Here is a 21,424-nt window from a genome sequence, read left to right as displayed (position 1 = left end):
TGAAACAAGCTCTCAGCATTGCTGTGGGGAGGGGGCGTGGAGCAGGAGCGCATTCCTTTGAAGTCTGATGGGGGGCGGGGGAGTGGCAGCCTTTGAAGTGTGATGCGAGGCACAGACAAATGGTGGTGTGTGACGTAGCTGGCCTCGTGCACACGTATAGATCACATGAACTGTGGCTGTTCCGCAGCCGTTTTGGTAGACTTTTCTTTTCCACTTACTATAATTCTCGACAGCAATGCGCATTAGTGCATTGGCAGGCCGAGACCTAAAGAACTCGGAAAAAATTCTCTGTAAACAAGTTCGAGGATATGTGATTTCACTTTCGAAATGAGTCCGTGTCCTTCTGTTATACATTACAGAGGCACAGAGGAAATCCCCCAGTCCGTTTGTTGGTGAGCAAGCAGGCAAGTGGTATTTGTATCGTGCGCGTTCCTTTAAACTTCGAGTCGTCACCTAAAAGTGTGAACCTCAGCAATGAGCCGGGCCCTGATTCCTTCCTTTATTTTCTAGGCGGAGGGATCGCATTATATTCTTCTTTCATCAACTTCCGAACAGTCTTTTTCGCGGCCATTCTCGACAGTGATGTAAGGTGACGGGCAGTGTGAGAGGCGCTTGGACCACGCAGACAGGTGAGGAGTTATGGTAAACGGTCTATTTTAAAGCGCTTTGACACCTTCAGACAAAGTTCGCGCTACATAAAATTACATTAAATAAATAAAGACAGAGAGGTCAGGGGACTCGGGGTACACGCGATGGTCGAAGTGGGCGGGATCGGCGGGGCACAGCGTGGTCCTACTGAATTTTTTTCAGTAGATTCCGTTCCCCTACTTTGTTTATGTTTAAGCATTCAACCCAGTACAGAAAAGTTGCCAAGGTCTGCAAAGAAGGCTCGGAGTTCGTGGCCGTCGGGAACGGGCGTGGCGGCAGAGGAGGAAAAGGACTCTTTTCCTTCTTGTCCAGTGAAGACGAGGGCAGTGTGCACTTCTGTTCTGCCTTTGGCAACTGCCCCTTCTCTTTTTCTTTTTCTTATTCTCTTTCTTTCTGTCTTGCTCCTCCTCACTTTCTGAAAACTGTGACTTCAAGAAACGTTTTTCACTTTCTCTTTCCTCCTTTCATTTATTTATTCCCCGTGAAACGGATCCAAATACAGAAAAAACACGTTTGTTATCTTTTTCTGTCATTTTTGTTTTCCACAGTGTAGCCTCAGGAATGAAAGGTTTAAACTATGAAAAATAAAAAAAAAGAAATGAAGCAAGACAGAGTTTTCGTAAAGCGGCCAGACTGATTTTATTCACACCCAAACACATTAGCGCCACTTTATAGTTTTTCTTGAGCAGCATTGTTTTTCCCTAGGTTGGGAAGTGCCCCAATCCTGGAGGTACTGAAAAGCCTGATTGATGGGTGGATTGGTAACAATGTTGTGTTCCATTTCACATGCTTTACTTTTCTTTTTCCAGGATGTTAGTACTTTTTTTAGGCAGGATATTGCTCTTGTCTAGTGCGTAATTTGAATTGAGTTACATCCAGGTGTTTATAGCTGGCCCAATTGGGTTGTAGTTGAGGCTGTGCGAGTTTCTCTCAGTGGAGCAGTATGGTGTTCAGTGGAGGAGAGGATGTGGCACTATGGCCAGAGCTGCCGAATTTGGAACTGGGGAACCAGGTTCAGCCTTCATGGTCAGTCCCCCAGACCACGCTCCTGAGGGAGAACATTCCTGTGCTAGACCATAGATGGTCCGCTACACCTTAGAAGCCCTGGTGTCATAACACTAGCAGGTGGACCCTGGCGGTGGCAAGGGTAGGTTAACCTTGATACCTGCCCACCACAATCCATACTTAAGATCACCTCCTGTCTTACGGGCAGGCCTATAAAGCAGCACACCCTAGAGCAACAGTGACGCTGTCACTGAGGTCACATGATCCTTGAGAAGGGCCGGCTCTAGGGTGGTGCGACTGGTGTGACTGCACCGGACACTGACTTTAAGTGGGGGTGTCCTGTTTGCAAGTATATTATGGTTCTAAAAGCACTTGCTGCCTCCTTCCTGACCTCCAGCAATTTTCAGAGACAATAAAAATGTCATGATAACGCAGGTGATTAATGTTCTTCTTAGAGAGAGGAGATAGAGAGATCAGAGTTTTATCCAGTGGAAGTTTTGACTCATGGAAAGATCGTGCAGAGGGTTAATGTGCCTGCTGCAAAGAACATGTACCATACAGATCACAAAATGCACATAATTTAGATAGGTCGGTGAGTCACTGCTTTTGTCCGTGAGATCCTTTAGTTACTTGCAATTTATAAGTTAAAATCCTAAGATAGAACAGTGAGCTATTAACTGTCATCTAAGAGTGGCATGCAAACTGCAAGGTATAAATTAGAGCATTATGTTTTTACCCCCACTCTTTTATTATCCTAATGTTGCAAAAGTTGCTCACTCAGATGGATATCAATTCTGATTATTGAAGAGAACCCCCAACCATGGTATTACATTTTACATTCTCAATTTGTGTTTTTCCAGACCAATCACTATTAAACTGTATTGCCTACTAGTATGATTGTCATGTGGCTCCAACACCTTGTAGTCCTTTGTCTTATGTAACATTGCCTATACAGTGATGTATACACATATAATTGATTGTCTCTGTGTAATGTGTGCGATGTAAAGTACTCAGACGCCCTACACTGGTATGAGTGGTGCTGTAAATCATCAAATGAAATGCATCTGAGAGATAGTGTAGTTATGGAGACTTGAGGGGCACTGTTAAACGGTGGTAATGAGTGAATCCACGGCAGAGGCCATTGGGGGCACCAATAAACATTGTTGCACAGGACGCCACCAGTGCTCAAGCCAGCCCTGCCCTTGAGGCCAGTCCTCCTCACCCATTGGTAACTCCATTGGCTTCGTTCCAGCAGTAGTAGCTGCAACTCACCAGGAATCGGAAATGTAGGATTTGCAAGCACACCATCCTAAGTTCGCAAACTTCACAGTCTCTCTGCTTCATTCACAAGCACTTTTAACATGTGCCGCCTGCTTTTGGGTCACTGGAATTATGCAGCAAAGGAGGACAAAATTATGACGCAGTGTTAACTATATTATGCAGCAAAAAAAAGGCTGCAGTGTAATACAGTATATTTTCTGATACTTTATTTTGACATTTTACACATGCTAACAGTCTCTGGAAAGATTTTATTCATTAGTACTAATGTAACATACAAATGCAGCAGTGAGAAAGGTGATCAGTCAACCTTTGTGAAGGGCTGTCCACTTTGCAGCAACATAAGTCACAATTTTTGATCTGTTTGAGCTACAAATAATTTATTAGTTAACATTGTCAGATTATATATTAGATGTGTTATGTGTCAACTATGGCAGAGCTATAATTATATAGAAAACATTTGCAAACCAGGATACTTTGCTATTCATGTTGGAACTGCTCTGGTGGAAAAAGGGAGGAGAGGTGAGTATGACAGAAACTGCACGGCTCCGAGACAACTGGCTTGTGCTTCCACTTTTAAGCATATTTGGGACATTCTGTGATTGGAAACATGTCCCACTTTGTGAATGTATTTTAAAGTCAATAACTCATAAAAAATAATATATGTATATTAATTATAACATTTATTTCAACATTAAGTTTAGTTCAGTAGTTTTTTAAAATGTTATACTACATGTAAAATAAATATATAAAATTAACGTAAATTAATATTTGACGTAAAAACATAGTTACAGGTTTTTTTAAAGTTTGATAAAATTATTTTAAAGATTCCTTCTACCATAGGGAGATCGCTGCCCCGGTGGCGGAGAATTATGCCTACTTGTGAAAAGTTACTAGTAATAACTTTACACTCCCTGTTTCAGGTGATGGACGCATTACACTTTGGTCGTAAATTTATACTTGTAAATGGTGAATAACCAAGACTACAAAGTGTAAGAGTAAATTTGCACATGTAGATTTACTCACAAGTAAATGTACCTCTGTGAATAGGCCACTTAGTATTTAGTCTTTAGTGCTTCATGGCTGATTCCGGAGCATAGAAATTTGGGCAGAAAAAGAGAGTTATAAACATGCTTTAGCTAATTATAAAAATCTTTTAGCTACAGAGAAAAAGACTTACTTCACTAAACAGTTAGTCATCTAAAAATTCAGTAAAACAACTGTTTCAGATTGTGAAGAAGCTTCCAACTGCTCTTAAAAGCCCACTATCAAAGAGCAGTCAATCCTTATGTGATAATATAGCTAGTGCTTTCAGGAATAAAGTCAACGATATCTACAGTATCTTTACCACCACTTCCAATAAGTCACACTCCACTGTTGTGTCCCACAGAAAAAATGAGCTGTTGACTTTCTCACAGGTATCCAATGAGCTTGTGGAAAAACGTATTCAGGATACCAAATCGGGATCCCCTTCGGTTCCATGCCCCCCTGCAGTTCTTAAAAGCATCGCAGGGGAGGTAAGCCCAATCTTAACCAACATTTTTAATAACATGTTTTTATCAGGAACTTTTCCTGCAGTCTGTAAAGATGCAATAATTCTCCCTCTGCTAAAAAAAGCTAATCTAGACCCTTCCACAACTAGCAACTACCGCCCAATTGCAAGGCTCCCTTTCCCCGCTAAGATGGTTGAGAAAATTATGAACAGCCAACTCACTCAATTCTTCCAGGAGAATGAATTACCCATCCCAGTCGAGTCGTCACCGAAAAGTGTGAACCTCAGCAATGAGCCGGGCCCTGATTCCTTCCTTTATTTTCTAGGCGGAGGGATCGCATTATATTCTTCTTTCATCGACTTCCGAACAGTCTTTTTCGCGGCCATTCTCGACAGTGATGTAAGGTGACGGACAGTGTGAAAGGCGCTTGGACCACGCAGACAGGTGAGGAGTTATGGTAAACGGTCTATTTTAAAGCGCTTTGACACCTTCAGACAAAGTTCGCGCAACATAAAATTACATTAAATAAATAAAGACAGAGAGGTCAGGGGACTCAGGGTACACGCGGTGGTCGAAGTGGGCAGGATCGGCGGGGCACGGCGTGGCCCTACTGAATTTTTTCCAGTAGATTCTGTTTCCCTACTTTGTTTATTTTTAAACATTCAACCCAGGACAGAAAAGTTGCCAAGGTCTGCAAAGAATGCTCGGCATTAGTGGCCGTACGGGGACGGGCGTGGCGGCAGAGGAGGAAAAGGACTCTTTTCCTTCTTGTCCAGTGAAGACGAGGGCAGTGTGCACTTCTGTTCTGCTTTGGCAACTTCCCCCTCTCCTTTTCTTTCTCTCATTCTCTTTCTTTCTGTCTTGCTCCTCCTCACTTTATGAAAACTGTGACTTCTAGAAACGGTATATACTGAAAAAACACGTTTGTTGTCTTTTTCTGTAATTTTTGTTTTCCACAGTGCTCAGGAATGAAAGGTTCACACTATGAAAAATAAATAAATAAAACAAAATAAAGCAAGACAGAGTTTTCGCAAAGCGGCCAGACTGATTTTATTCACACCCAAACACATTAGCGCCACTTTATAGTTTTTCTTGAGCAGCATTGTTTTTCCCTAGGTTGGGAAGTGCCCCAATCCTGGAGGTACTGAAAAGCTTGATTGATGGGTGGATTGGTAACAATGTTGTGTTCCATTTCACATGCTTTACTTTTCTTTTTCCAGGATGTTAGTACTTTTTTTAGGCAGGATATTGCTCTTGTCTAGTGCGTAATTTGAATTGAGTTACATACAGGTGTTTATAGCTGGCCCAATTGGGTTGTAGTTGAGGCTGTGCAAGTTTCTCTCAGTGGGGCAGTATGGTGTTCAGTGGAGGAGAGGATGTGGCACTATGGCCAGAGCTGCCGAATTTGGAACTGGGGAACCAGGTTCAGCCTTCATGGTCAGTCCCCCAGACCACGCTCCTGAGGGAGAACATTCCTGTGCTAGACCATAGATGGTCCGCTAGACCTTAGAAGCCCTGGTGTCATAACACTAGCAGGTGGACCCTGGCGAAGGCAAGGGTAGGTTAACCTTGATACCTGCCCACCACAATCCATACTTAAGATCACCTCCTGTCTTACGGGCAGGCCTATAAAGCAGCACACCCTAGAGCAACAGTGACGCTGTCAGTGAGGTCACATGATCCTTGAGAAGGGCCGGCTCTAGGGTGGTGCAACTGGTGTGACCGCACCGGACACTGACTTTAGGTGGGGGTGTCCTGTTTGCAAGTATATTATGGTTCTAAAAGCACTTGCTGCCTCCTTCCTGACCTCCAGCAATTTTCAGAGACAATAAAAATGTCATGATAACGCAGGTGATTAATGTTCTTCTTAGAGAGAGGAGATAGAGAGATCAGAGTTTTGTCCAGTGGAAGTTTTGGCTCATGGAAAGATCGTGCAGAGGGTTAATGTGCCTGCTGCAAAGAACATGTACCATACAGATCACAAAATGCACATAATTTAGATAGGTCGATGAGTCACTGCTTTTGTCCGTGAGATCCTTTAGTTACTTGCAATTTATAAGTTAAAATTCTAACATAGAACAGTGAGCTATTAACTGTCATCTAAGAGCGCATGCAAACTGCAAGGTATAAATTAGAGCATTATGTTTTTACCCCCACTCTTTTATTATCCTAATGTTGCAAAAGTTGCTCACTCAGATGGATATCAATTCTGATTATTGAAGAGAACCCCCAACCATGGTATTACATTTTACATTCTCAATTTGTGTTTTTCCAGACCAATCACTATTAAACTGTATTGCCTACTAGTATGATTGTCATGTGGCTCCAACATCTTGTAGTCCTTTGTCTTATGTAACATTGCCTATACAGTGATGTATACACATATAATTGATTGTCTCTGTGTAATGTGTGCGATGTAAAGTACTCAGACGCCCTACACTGGTATGAGTGGTGCTGTAAATGATCAAATGAAATGCATCTGAGAGATAGTGTAGTTATGGAGACTTGAGGGGCACTGTTAAACGGTGGTAATGAGTGAATCCACGGCAGAGGTCATTGGGGGCACCAATAAACATTGTTGCACAGGACGCCACCAGTGCTCAAGCCAGCCCTGCCCTTGAGGCCAGTCCTCCTCACCCATTGGTAACTCCATTGGCTTCGTTTCAGCAGTAGTAGCTGCAACTCACCAGGAATCGGAAATGTAGGATTTGCAAGCACACCATCCTAAGTTCGCAAACTTCACAGTCTCTCTGCTTCATTCACAAGCACTTTTAACATGTGCCGCCTGCTTTTGGGTCACTGGAATTATGCAGCAAAGGAGGACAAAATTATGACGCAGTGTTAACTATATTATGCAGCAAAAAAAAGTCTGCAGTGTAATACAGTATATTTTCTGATACTTTATTTTGACATTTTACACATGCTAACAGTCTCTGGAAAGATTTTATTCATTAGTACTAATGTAACATACAAATGCAGCAGTGAGAAAGGTGATCAGTCAACCTTTGTGAAGGGCTGTCCACTTTGCAGCAACATAAGTCACAATTTTTGATCCGTTTGAGCTACAAACAATTTATTATTTAAAATTGTCAGATTATATATCAGATGTGTTATGTGTCAACTATGGCAGAGCTATAATTATATAGAAAACATTTGCAAACCAGGATATTTTGCTATTCAGGTTGGAACTGCTCTGGTGGAAAAAGGGAGGAGAGGTGAGTATGACAGAAACTGCACGGCTCCGAGACAAATGGCTTGTGCTTCCACTTTTAAGCATATTTGGGACATTCTGTGATTGGAAACATGTCCCACTTTGTGAATGTATTTTAAAGTCAATAACTCATAAAAAATAATATATGTATATTAATTATAACATTTATTTCAACATTAAGTTTAGTTCAGTAGTTTTTTAAAATGTTATAAATGTATAAAATTAACGTAAATTAATATTTGACGTAAAAACATAGTTACAGTTTTTTTAAAAGTTTGATAAAATTATTTTAAAGATTCCCTCTACCATAGGGAGATCGCTGCCCCGGTGGCGGAGAATTATGCCTACTTGTGAAAAGTTACTAGTAATAACTTTACACTCCCTGTTTCAGGTGATGGACGCATTACACTTTGGTCGTAAATTTATACTTGGAAATGGTGAATAACCAAGACTACAAAGTGTAAGAGTAAATTTGCACATGTAGATTTACTCACAAGTAAATGCACCTTTGTGAATAGGCCACTTAGTATTTAGTCTTTAGTGCTTCATGGCTGATTCCGGAGCATAGAAATTTGGGCAGAAAAAGAGAGTTATAAACATGCTTTAGCTAATTATAAAAATCTTTTAGCTACAGAGAAAAAGACTTACTTCATTAAACAGTTAGTCATCTAAAAATTCAGTAAAACAACTGTTTCAGATTGTGAAGAAGCTTCCAACTGCTCTTAAAAGCCCACTATCAAAGAGCAGTCAATCCTTATGTGATAACATAGCTAGTGCTTTCAGGAATAAAGTCAACGATATATACAGTATCTTTACCACCACTTCCAATAAGTCACACTCCACTGTTGTGTCCCACAGAAAAAATGAGCTGTTGACTTTCTCACAGGTATCCAATGAGCTTGTGGAAAAACGTATTCAGGATACCAAATCGGGATCCCCTTTGGATCCCTGCCCCCCTGCAGTTCTTAAAAGCATCGCAGGGGAGGTAAGCCCAATCTTAACCAACATTTTTAATAACATTTTTTTATCAGGAACTTTTCCTGCAGTCTGGAAAGATGCAATAATTCTCCCTCTGCTAAAAAAAGCTAATCTAGACCCTTCCACAACTAGCAACTACCGCCCAATTGCAAGGCTCCCTTTCCCCGCTAATATGGTTGAGAAAATTATGAACAGCCAACTCACTCAATTCATCCAGGAGAATGAATTACTCGACCCATCCCAGTTCGGTTTCCGTTCTGGGTATAGCACGGAGACAGCTCTCATCAAGGCCACTGAGGAGATCAGAGCAGTAATGGATAAGGATGGTGCCGCTGTTCTGATTCTCCTCGATTTATCAGCGGCCTTTGATACCGTGCACCCCAACACACTACTCTTACGCCTTGGACATTTAGGGATTAGGAACCTCGCCCTTGCATTACTATCATTCTTTCTGAAGAATAGAAGGCAGAGAGTTTCCCTTGATCAGTATCAGGCAACCCCCTATGTACTGCCTTGTGGGGTCCCTCAGGGCTCGTCGTTAAGCCTCACATTGTTCAATGTTTATGTCTCTGAACTTGCACCTTTAATACAGCAATTCGGCTTCAATTTGACATCTTATGCCGACGATACTCAGATCATCGTACGGCTTATAAAAACACTTTATCCCCGGCATTGCAGTTTCAACACTGCATGAGGGGAATTAGCCTCTGGATGGGAAGACACTGTTTAAAACTCAACTTGGATAAAACCGAAGTGGTTACCTTCAGCAATCTACAGTCAAAATGGGATGGGCTATGGTGGCCAGCTGAACTAGGACAGACTCCTGAACCAGTGAAGAAGGCAAAAAACCTCGGAGTTCTGATAGATAACAGTCTCACTTATGCACATCAAATTAATGCTATAGTTTCAGCCTCCTTCTATCTTCTGAAGAAACTCAAAAAGGTCTTACTATTTATTCCTCAGGATCTTAGAGAAACAGTGGTTACCACCTTGGTGCTGCCTAAGTTGGACTACTGTAAAGGTTTATACCTTGGGTTACAGAAACAACATCTAAAGAAGCTCCAGATGGTACAGAACGCTGCAGCCAGGATTCTACTGAAAATACCTAAGTACCAATCGATAAAAGAAGAGATACGGAAGCTCCACTGGTTGCCTTTGGTGCAATGTTCTAAGTTTAAGGCACTCTGCCTTGCCCATAAAACATTGAATGGGGCAGGACAGGTACCTTTGAAACATCTCTTCTCATGGTACCACCCAGGCAGGCAGTTAAGATCGACAAACACCAGATTAATGCTGGTTCCTAAGATCCAAACTGCTAGCTGGGGAGGTCGGAGCAAAGCCTATTGTGCAGCAAAACTATGGAATACTCTTCCTTTTACCTTGAGAGAGCTGAATTCCCATTCTTCCTTCAGAAAACAATTAAAAACTTGGCTTTTTTCAAAGTAGTCGCTTTGTTTCCTTCCTCGCCATCAGGTCCTACTCTAGTACAGCGCCAAGACACCCCAGGGTATACACGCGCTTTAAAAGTTTCATTAACATTAACAGATGAAATAGTTGCTTCCTTTTGGCAAGAGAATCCTCTTCAAATTGATACATCATTCACCTGACCTCTCTTTCCTAAAAGAGAAAGGTACAAAAATAATTACACTTGTGTTAGTGACCTCTCGTGGGCAGGAGTTCTTGTGTTCTTTCTTAAGAGGCAGTGTCTGTTTGTCACATATTGATTTGTTTTATGGACATAAGGACCTAAATGTTGTTTTTTGGTCCTGAAAAAAGCACATTATATGTGTTGGGAATGTGTTCTGTGACACTCCATGTCTGAGGGGGAACAAATCTAAAACCAATTAGTCTGAGGAAAACATCAATGCTGGATAATCATTTCTCCAAGTAAATAATTGTTTTTCTTTCATTTCTGTGCTACTTTAGATTGTGTAAATGTGAAACAATGGCAACAGAAGAATGTGCTTTAAACATGATTCTAAAGGTGAAAACTGAAATGGTCGAAATTCTCCATTGCCATGTGGATATCATATTGAACAATATGGACACCTGGGGTCTCATCACAAAGGAAGAGTACTTCCTGTTCAATGAGTCACTGGACCGGAGGGAGAAACTAGCCACCTTATTGAACATAGTGACCCGTAGCGGAGAGTCAGCATGTCAGACACTTCTCAACAGTTTAGAAGATGTAAACTATTGCCTCTCAGACCTGGGCCCAGTTCTCAGCAATTCGGAACTTGCAACAACGTAAGTAGTTTCATTCTCTGTTGATGCTCTGTAACAAGTCTGAGTAAAAGGTGACATTGTCATTGTTTATAGTAAATAATATATTTATATGTGTGTGTATGGGTGTGGGTGTGAAGGTCTCTTGGTTCTCATGAGCAAGCTCAAACCTGCACATTATTCATTAAAATAAGCCCAGATCGCTAAAATAAACAGCTTGTTTGTTTTTACAGGTTTGAGTAGAAAGGTTTCAAACTGAAATTATAGAGTGAATACATTACATTGGTGTGATCCTTAACTTAATACTTGGATAGAATATAAATGGTTCAGTCTTTGATAGTGATGAGACGGTCTGGAGAATTCACATTGTGTTGATCTTGCGGGGCAACTTGTTGTTCAGGCAGAATGACAAAGTGTGAAAAAGAAGGGTATAGTGTTCACCTCATGAGGAATCATTTTCATTTTAATTCTCCTCTTCAGGTTCTGTGTTCGCATAGCTACTGTCAATAGGAAATCTTTGTCATATTTTTTTAAACACCTTGATGAATCCCAGGAGTGTCTTGTGTGTGCCATCTCAGTGTGAATGGCCGTCACCTGCAACTTATCAATTGGTATCACTAAGTATGCATGTTGTTCAAAAGGAGGTATATCTTTATAGAAAGACTTCCAGCTAGGCAGCACATGGTCTCTGTGACTTAGTTGTGATGATACTGCTTTCCTTCTTAGATCAGCTTTATCTTATCCTTTTTGTAGTGTCTTGTAAATGAAAGAACGCTGGAATTCTTTGCGTTTCCACTATACACTGTAGGCCTGTGACGTAAGAGTTGGAGAGATGAGTTGAAGGCAGGCATGTTGAGTTCTGACTTACACACAGTGGAATATAGATGTGTAAAGTTACTCTCCATTGGCGAGTACCTGGGTGGGTAGAACCCCACAACTGGTGATGAGATAAGGAATACGAAGCCCGTACACTGAAAGCCCCTTTTCAGAGAGTTTGTCGTGGTTCCGCAAACTGCTTGTGTGTGCCACGTGTGCTGTAGGCGAAGTGCAGAATCATCTTCTAGTTATTGTTGCTGAATACTCCTGTTTTCCATTGAAAGAAGACCTTTAATCCATTACACATGAAAAGGTTTTTCAAAAATTAGATAGCATTTTTGCAACATGGGGTGAGGTGAGCCTGCAATCTTAAAATCTGACAACGGCCCATCTTTTAATAGTCGAGAATTCATAGACTTTCTAAATCACCTCAACATAAATCATCAAAAAAATAACTCCTGTTTGGCCCCAGGCTAATGGTCTGGTAGAACGGTGCACGAATGCTCTAAAGAAAGCTGTGTAATGTGCTGCATTGGAGAAGTTCGTCCTAAAACTTGTTTTGAACACAACTCTTCAAGCTTACAGTTCGACCCCTCACTCAACGGCAGGTGTTCTGTGACCCTCCATGTCTGAGGGGAAACAAATTTAAAATCCATTAATCTGAGGAAAGCATCAATGCTGGATAATCATTGCTCCAAGTAAATAATTGTTTCTCTTTCATTTCTGTGCTACTGTAGATTGCGTAAATGCAAAACAATGGCAACCGAAGAATGTGCTTTGAACATGATTCTAAGGCTGAAAACTGAAATTGTCGAAATTCTCCATTGCCATGTGGATATCATATTGAACGAAATGGACACCTGGGGTCTCATCACAAAGGAAGAGTACTTCCTGCTCATCAAGTCACTGGACCAGAGGGAGAAACTAGCCACCTTGTTGAACATAGTGACACGTAGCGGAGAGTCAGCATGTCAGACACTTCTCAACAGTTTAGAAGATGTAAACTATTGTCTCTCAGACCTGGGCCCAGTTCTCAGCAATTTGCAACAACGTAAGTAATGTCATTTCATTCTCTGTTCATGCTCTATAACAAGTCTGAGTAAAAGGTGACTTTATCATTATAGAGTAAAAAATATATTTATATGTGTGTGGGTGTGAAGGTCTCTTGGTTCTCATGAGCGCGCTCAAACCTGCACATTATTCATTCAAATAAATACTGACCGCTAAAATAAACAGCTCGTTTGTTTTTACAGGTTTGAATAGAGAGGTTTCAAACTGAAATTATAGAGCAAATACATTACATTTGTGCGATCCTTAACGTAATACTTGGATAGAATAAAAGTAGTTCAGTCTTTGATAGTGATGAGATGTTCTGGAGAGTTCACATTGTGTTGATCTTGTGGGGCAACTTGTTGTTCAGGCAGAATGACAAAGTGTGAAAATGCAGGGTGTAGGGTTCACCTCATTAGGAATCATTTTCATTTTCATTCTCCTCTTTAAGTACTGTGTCGGCATAGCTACTGTCAACAGGCAATATTTGCGTTATATTATTAAACACCTTGATAAATCCCAGGAGTGTCTTGTGTGTGACATCTCATTATGAATGGCTGTCACCTGCAACTTATCAATTGATATCACTAAGTATGCATGTTGTTCAAAGGGAGGTATATCTTTATAGAAAGACTTCCAGCTAGGCAGCACATGGTCTCTGTGACTTAGTTGTGATGATACTGCTTTCCTTCTTAGATCAGCTTTATCTTATCCTTTTTGTAGTGTCTTGTAAATGAAAGAACGCTGGAATTCTTTGCGTTTCCACTATACACTGTAGGCCTGTGACGTAAGAGTTGGAGAGATGAGTTGAAGGCAGGCATGTTGAGTTCTGACTTACACACAGTGGAATATAGATGTGTAAAGTTACTCTCCATGTGTAGTGTGGTTATTGGCGAGTACATGGGTGGGTAAGATGCCACAACTGGTGATGAGGCAAGGTATACAAAGCCCATACACTGAAAGCGCCTTTTCAGAGGGTTTGCCGTGGTTCAGAAAACTGCTTTTTTGTCCCACGTGTGCCATAGTCGAAGTGCAGAATCATCTAGTTATTGTTGCTGAATTCCCCTGTTTTCCATTGAAAGAAGACCTTTAATCCGCTGCACATGAAAAGGTTTTTCAAAAATTAGATAGCATTTTTGCGATATGGGGAGAGCCTGCAATCTTAAAATCTGATAATGGTCCATCTTTTAATAGTCTAGAATTCATAGACTTTCTACATCCCCTCAACATAAATCATCAAAAAAGCACTCCTGTTTGGCGCCAGGCCAATGGTCTGGTAGAACGGTGCATGAATACTCTAAAGAAAGCTGCACTCAACCGCATGGGCAACGCTCATGTTTGGAAGAGCCATTATGATCAAGCTGCGCCAATGGACAAACCTCAGATCCAGGAATGAGGAAGACCTTCATGCTGGCCTCTTGGCTAAAACTGTTTCTGAACCAGATTTTGGAACTTTACCCAGGCACCTGGAAACAAGCATTCCTGCTTCCTTTATTGAAGAAACCAGAGGGCGACCCAGCGGAACTCAAGAATTTTGGCCCTATTTCCCTTCTGCCAGCACTGGCGAAAATTCAGGAAAAGGTAGTCCAGATGCAGCTGGCAGAATTACTAGAAACGAATGGTCACTTACACAACTCACAATCGGGTTTCAGAGCTGGGTACAACACAGAGGCCGTGCTTCTTGAAGTCTCAGAAACAGTACGCGAGTCTGTGGACCAGGGATGCTGGTTTTACTTGACCTGTCACAATGCTGTCGCCCACCCAATTTTGCTCAGGAGATTGAGACAAGTGGGTGTGCGGAGAATAGCCTTGTTCGTGTTTCAGTCATTCCTGGAAAATCGCTTGCAGTAGTTGTTTTTGCCTCCTTATGTCTCCTCTCAGAAACCTCTTGTTTGTGGGGTGCCCCAGGGATCTGTGTTATGCCAGCCGCTATTCAATGTCTACCTTGCCCCGCTGGCTACCCTTGCTGAGACATGGGGTGTGACAGTAGTCTTCTAGGTCGATGATACTCAGCTGGTATTCTCCATTAAGGATCACTCAAAGGTGACCTTTTACAATATTAAGAAATGCCTGAGAAACAACTTGATCTGGATGAACGAGAATTGTTTAAAGCTCAATTCAGAGAAAACGGAAGTCTTGTTTTTCAGTCAGGCAGGGCCTCCACCGTCTAGTCTGTGGTGGCCCACAGTGCTGAATCCTCCACCTACTGGTGGATTCGTTCAGAGATCTGGGAATTAAACTGGATAGGGACTTCTCTTTCAAGACTCAGGTGCAGCATGTTCCTTCCTTGTGTTTCTGGAAAGTAAGAGCTATCAGGTAATTTTTACATTTCATGCAGGAGGGCTGCAGGAGGACCACGGTCCATGCTCTGGTGACCTCACAGCTCGACTACGCCAACAGTCTTTACCTGGGGCTACCTGCATATCTTGTCCGCAGACTGCAGATAATTCAGAACTCTATGACTAGACAGATCCGGCTGGTGCCCCATCGGCATCACTTTACCCCTCATTTACGACAACTCCACTGGCTTCCTGTCATCAGGAGGATTGAGTATAAGTCTATGGCCTTTAGACCAGGGTCCAGGCTAGCTCAAGCAGAAATTGCAAATATATCACCAGTATCGGGCCCTGAGATCAAACCACCTGCGACTGCTGAGGTTTCCACGCTTTCTTCAAAGCCAGGAAAGAATTCAGATCCTTTGCGGTTAATACAGCAAAGTGGTGGAATTCTATGACTGTCCAACACCGCATGCTGAAATCAGAACAGGCTTTTAAGAAAGCGCTAAAAATCTAGCTTTTCAATCAGTTTTAAAGCCCCGCCTGACCCCCCTCACTAAGGGGCCCATTAGGATGGCGGGCCACCCTAGTGGTGCTGGGACTGACCGTCAGTGGTACGGCAGTCCCGCACTGGCGATTAGGATGCCACTGCGGCGATGGCATCCTCTATTCCCAGCATTGTGGTGGGCGGTGCTGTGCTGGGAATGCACTGCGTGCATTGTCGTGCACAAGGTGACAGGCACCGCGAGGTGCCTGCCACAATGTCCATGACAATGAAGGGGGGTACCATAGGTACCCCCCCATGTGCACCCCCCAATACCCTGGGTGACCACAACAGGCCCCCGAAAGCAGAATCTGCATGCCTTTCCATGGCAGCAACGCCGCCACAGGCATGTTTCCGCCCTCATGCTAATATGTATGGCGGTGCCTAGCAGACACGCCACCATATTAAACCCTTTTCCACCCGGTCGACTTGTCGACCGGGATGTTAAAGCAGGGGATGGCCTTCCTGTCCGCCGCCTTGACCCCCGCCATAATAATATGGCGGGGAGTAAATTGGTGGCGGGCAGGGAAGGATATGATCCGCCCTACATCCTAATGGGCCCCTTATTCCGCTTCTAGCACTGGGACACCTAAGCTGAGGTAGTTGAGCGCTCTGTAAGTTACATTTATTATTATTCATGCTGCAGACTTTGGTCACAAACAGAAGATGAAAATGTACGCTGACAGACGGCATTATGTAAAAGAGGTCACCTTCACAAGAGAAGATTGAGAGCTTATTAGAAAACACAGAAAAAGAAAGTCTGATGCTCCTTTTGAGGCTGAACCCTTTACCATCAGTAACCTCAAAGGACACACGGTGACTGTCCAGCGTCCTGGGAAGCCCTTACAAGAGATTCCTCTCATTTTCGACAAGTGGCCTATCACTCACCAAACATCGATGCCAATGTAGAGACTGGGTGCTGACAGACTGTTGATGACTATGTCTGCTGATAATTCCACCTCACCTGTGCAGATCACCGACACTTCGACTGCCAGTTCCCGCTTTCCAGTGACCTGATCAGGATGTGTGATTCAGGTGCCACAACTCTTAATTAGAGAATTATAATTGCCTCTATATCTATAATGATCTCTGTATTTATTCATGTATTCATTCATGAGTTTATTTATTTGTTTACTTATTTGTCTATTTTGAAAACGTTGTAACTTTTTAATTAACAAAGCGGGAGATGTTGTGTCTTGTAAATAAAAAAATTGCTGGAACTCTTTGTTCCTACTGTACACCTGAGGCCTGTGACTTAAGTATTGGAGAGATGAGTTTAAGGCAGGCCTAAAATGTTGGGTTCTGGCTTACACACAGCAGAATAAAGGTGTGTAAAATGACTCTCCGTGTGTGGGTCGGTTATTCGTGAATATCTAGGCTGGTAGTACGCAGCCTTTATAGTCTTGTCACTGATCTTCTCATGTACAGGTATTAGAGAGCTTCTGTTTATGTTAAAAAGGTCCCTTCCAAACATTAACTTCACTGATGATTTCCCTGTGAAACTGTAAGGGGTTTCTCTGTAGTTTTCAAAGGGTGTGGCAGATTAGCTTGGAAATTGGTTTAGCTGATCTGAGCTATTATTTTTATTGTGAGGATGCCCAGAAAGTACTCCACTATATCATCTGGTGGTCATAAAATTTAAAAAATTCAAAACCTTGGGGATTCCATAAGTAATGAAATATCTTAGCCGGCCCACATATGTCTACTTTACTTGTGTTACTGGGCACAACTAGGAAGTCCAGAAATTGGATTCATCTATAGGAACTAGAAAATGTGGGTCCCGATTCACAGAACTAACTTAAAACAAAATCCTTAACTTACTGCCATTTTGGTATTCACAGAAGGCACGTACTCATTGTGGTATCCACAGAAGGCACTTACTCATTTTGGTATTCACAGAAGGCTCAATGAGTAAATGCCTTCTGTGAATACCAACATGAGTAAGTGCCTCAGAAGGCACCTACTCATTGATGAGTAGGTGCCTTCTGTGAATACCAAAATGAGTAAGTGCCTCAGAAGGCACCTACTCATTGATGAGTAGGTGCCTTCTGTGAATACCAAAATGAGTAAGTGCCTCAGAAGGCACCTACTCATTGATGAGTAGGTGCCTTCTGTGAATACCAAAATGAGTAAGTGCCTCAGAAGGCACCTACTCATTGATGAGTAGGTGCCTTCTGTGAATATCAAAATGAGTAAGCGCCTTCTGTGAATACCAAAATGAGTAAGTGCCTTCTGTGAATACCAAAATGGTAATAAGTTTAGGATTTTGTCTTAAGTTAGTTCTGTGAATCGGGCCCATGGCCCATAAGCAGTGGCCCATAGAAGTCAAATGCAACTTCTTTCTACATCCTTTGTGGCAGCTTTGATATCTGCAGGATCTCTCATAGACTGGCCTTACACAGACTTTGGCAACGGATGCTGAGTTCTTCCTGCATGAACTTGTCCATGAAAAGGAATAACAAACTTGTCTCGATAGTCATTTGGTCTACACTAATATTCCATGTCCGTCATGAGTGATGTTTTCACAGTCATTTACAAATTATTATTATGGTTCCTCATGAAATAAATCATTCTTATGGGCCAGTCAGTTCAACATAAGTATGTTGAAGCTAACTTCTTCATTTCCTCAATGCTTCAATGTTTTTGCATTCTTTTCTTGCAACCATGGTCTCTCCGTCTCTGTGATACACAGTATGCTCATTCACTGCAGTCATACTATGCTCTTGAGTGGTACTAATGTCTTAAATTTCTAGACAGCTACTAGTGAAACGTGCTGAACTACATATGTGACATATTCCTCTGCTGTAAAAGATGTCATGTGTTAGTTAATGGAAACATTGAAAAGAACTCTTCCGGATTGTGAAGCTTCTGCGGCTGATGAGTGTTGTGACATTCATAATTCTGCAGGCGTACATCCCACTTTTCATATTGGGGATCTGTCTTGACTTTAGGGATCCCAATAATGGAAATGAGTGGGTTGTAATCATTGATGGTTGTGAATGTATTCCTATAAAGAAAAAGGTGGCAAAGCTTGCAGACCTGTTCCAAGGTGAAAACTTCAATCTCTGATGGGAATAATGCACTTTTTGGATCAGTATGCTCTGAGTGGCACATGCAATGATTTGACAATGTAATGAACTTGTTTGATGCTTTTGAATGCTTTCTGACCTACTTTAGTCTTAGCGTAGCTCTGACGTCGTGGAATTTCGCAGAGTGGACTGAAAGAGGTTCATTTTTAATGTACGTGGCCCTAGAGCAGGAGCTGGCAATTTGAAAGGAGCCTAAAGTAGTACGATTAATAGGATCACCTCTGTGGTGAGAGCATAACGTGATTTAATAATATATGTCCAAACAAAACAATGAAAACTTTTTAAGTAAGCAGGTCTTTTTCATTCAGCATTAGATTGGCCTTTGCTAAAGCGATCCCGACTCATTATTTCATCATTGTTAAAAATTGGGGTCTCTAGTTGGCAGAAGTAGGTGCCTTTGTCCAAATAGGAACCCTTTCTTATAGTCAGGGCAAGGGAGATACACTTCTAAAATAACTCCTGCTCACCCCCTTGGCAGCTTGGCACACGCAGACAGGCGTTTCTCAAAGGCAGTATGTAAAGCCTTTGTGAACACATACAGTAATACAGTGAAAACACTTCAAATGGACACCACACCAGTTTAAAAAAAATAAGTAATCTTTATCTAACCATGGTCTAAAAATTGTGATTGGTAAAACAAGTTCGATTTTCCACCCGCCCAACTTTTAAAAGATGGCAAACCTCAACAAACAAAGATTATACGTATTCTTGGATATCGATTTATGGCCAGATCTATATGACATGGAGGTAGTTCCAAGACCAGACAGCGACCATCAATTTTTAAATGCTAAATCTGTAACAAGTGCGTAGTTCAATATAAATTTGGCACCTTTTATATCTAAAGCTCCTTTGGAAACTACCAGTAATAAAAAAGAAATGTCAAATGTCCAATAATAGCATCTAACACAGTGGTCCTGACACAAATATATGAGTTATTTGTGGATAAACTCTACTTTATAGATATTACTGATATAACTAATTCAAAATTTGTAAATCTTAATTTCAAATTATTGTCCCAAATGAGGTGTTTTTTCTGTGAAAGAATAGAGGAGGGGGCCGCTACTAAAAAACAGGCCTGCTTGGTATTCAAAAGGCTGCTGCATAGGGAAACACATTTTGGAAGTAATAAAGAGGGGCAATGCTGTAGAAATAGGTAACGCTGGCAAAAGTTAAAGACTACTTTAAGCAATATAAAAAAGTGCTGGGAATCTGAACAGTGGGCGGAAATAACAGATGCGCTTCGGAATGGGGACCAAAAGGCATTATAGACGTTAATTGCAGCTAACTCCCGTGTAATTGATAATCATATTGAAGTGACAATTACGCCAGATAGGTTGAGGGCCTCGATAGAGAATGGGACGGTAAAAAGAACCAGATTAAGTCCCCCGTGAAGGATACGTTAGGGGCCCAGAGAAACATAGATCCAGTGGAAAAGGGGGAAACTAACATAAGTGTTGACACTACAGACTTCACTTTATGCGAAATGGTCCTCGCCCTAAAGCAGATGAAGAGGGAAAAGACACTGTGGCTAGATGGAATTTCTAGAGACTTGTATTTATCTCAGCCACAAATATGGGTCCTATACTTTAAAAACATGTTTTATTGCATTTATATGGCAATACATAGAGAAGTTCAAGAAAACTTCCCCAACGCGAGGAATCCAACCTCTGCCTTACACAGGGCTGACATTTTAGATGACATACTCATAGTACATTATGCAATACCATTTTACATTATGTGATATAAACTTAAACAAACGTCCAGGTCCAGTTTGTATACATACATTAGCTGTACAAGTCAAAGGATAAGCGTTGACAGAAATTTGGGGCACATGGCTATCTATTGGTCCGTAATATTAGGGGTCGGCACCTCTGCATTATTCTCACCTTCTCCCGCCACAACACTCTCTGATGCATCGGTATCTGCCACCTCTTCTGTTGTGGAAAGAGGGCCCCATATGTCCCTTGGTCTAGAGGCAGATGGAAGTAGTTCTGCATAATTGAATGACTGCTCCTGTCAAGTCGTGAGGTCATGCAGCTAGTCCTTAAATTTAGGGGCACAACCCCGTCCCCACCTACAGGCCACTTTGCGCTTAGCAAACAGGAACCCCAACGCTAGGTAGTTCTTATATACAGTATCAGCTCCATACGTGCACCCTAGTAAAGCCGTAGCTGGGGATAACTGCAACGTCATCTCAATCATCTGTGCCATTCCTGCAAATACCTGTAGCCAGTGATCAAAAAAAGCTGGGCATTGCCAGGCCCAGTGGAGGAATCCGGCCACCGCACAGCCGCATCTGGCGCATCTGTCATCCTTCCTGAGCTTACATTTGCAGAGTTTGACTGGGGTATATTATTATCTATGTAAAAACCTATAATGGATCAGTGGCAGCCTACTATTTGCTGTGAGAGCCTCTGTCTGTGTGCAGCAGAACTCCCATTGTTTGTCCGTCAGCCGTCCTCTCAGATCAGTCTCCCAGTCCACACGCACTGTAAGTACGTGTGCCTTAACTGCCTTTTGTGTATGGTGATAAATGAATGAGGTAACATGCTCGGAAGGCTCGGCTTGTAGGAGCGCATGAAGCGGCAGGAGAGTGGGTGGTTTGTGCAGGAACATCAGCGTGGCCACCCTTACGCTTTGTCGAAGTTGAACAAACATGAATAAGTCCATGGTGGTGAGTCTGGTAGCACCAAATAATTGCTTCCTGGACCAGAAGTGTCCCTCTACATATAGATCACCCCATGTACTTATCTGGACTTTTTCCAACATTGACCGACACTGTCGTTCATAAGTGACTTGGAGCTCTGGATGGT

The 21,424-nt window shown here is 42.1% G+C and overlaps 1 protein-coding gene across 1 annotated transcript in view; it reads left to right on the top strand.

The window, feature by feature from the left end:
- Positions 1 to 348: 348 nt before the first annotated feature.
- Positions 349 to 21,424, top strand: part of LOC147703672 (interferon-induced very large GTPase 1-like) — a 74,910-nt gene continuing 53,834 nt past the window's right edge. Inside the window, exons 1-5 of the mRNA XM_086932023.1 lie at positions 349 to 404; positions 511 to 629; positions 4,750 to 4,868; positions 10,540 to 10,860; positions 12,390 to 12,703. Of these exons, the coding sequence (XP_086788149.1) occupies positions 10,559 to 10,860; positions 12,390 to 12,703 (616 nt within the window). The 5' untranslated portion in view covers positions 349 to 404; positions 511 to 629; positions 4,750 to 4,868; positions 10,540 to 10,558. The remainder of the gene's footprint in view (positions 405 to 510; positions 630 to 4,749; positions 4,869 to 10,539; positions 10,861 to 12,389; positions 12,704 to 21,424) is intronic.

This window comes from Lissotriton vulgaris, chromosome 7 (genome assembly GCF_964263255.1).
Source record: "Lissotriton vulgaris chromosome 7, aLisVul1.2, whole genome shotgun sequence".
NCBI lineage: Eukaryota > Metazoa > Chordata > Amphibia > Caudata > Salamandridae > Lissotriton > Lissotriton vulgaris.
This window is presented reverse-complemented; position numbering and strand designations above follow the sequence as displayed.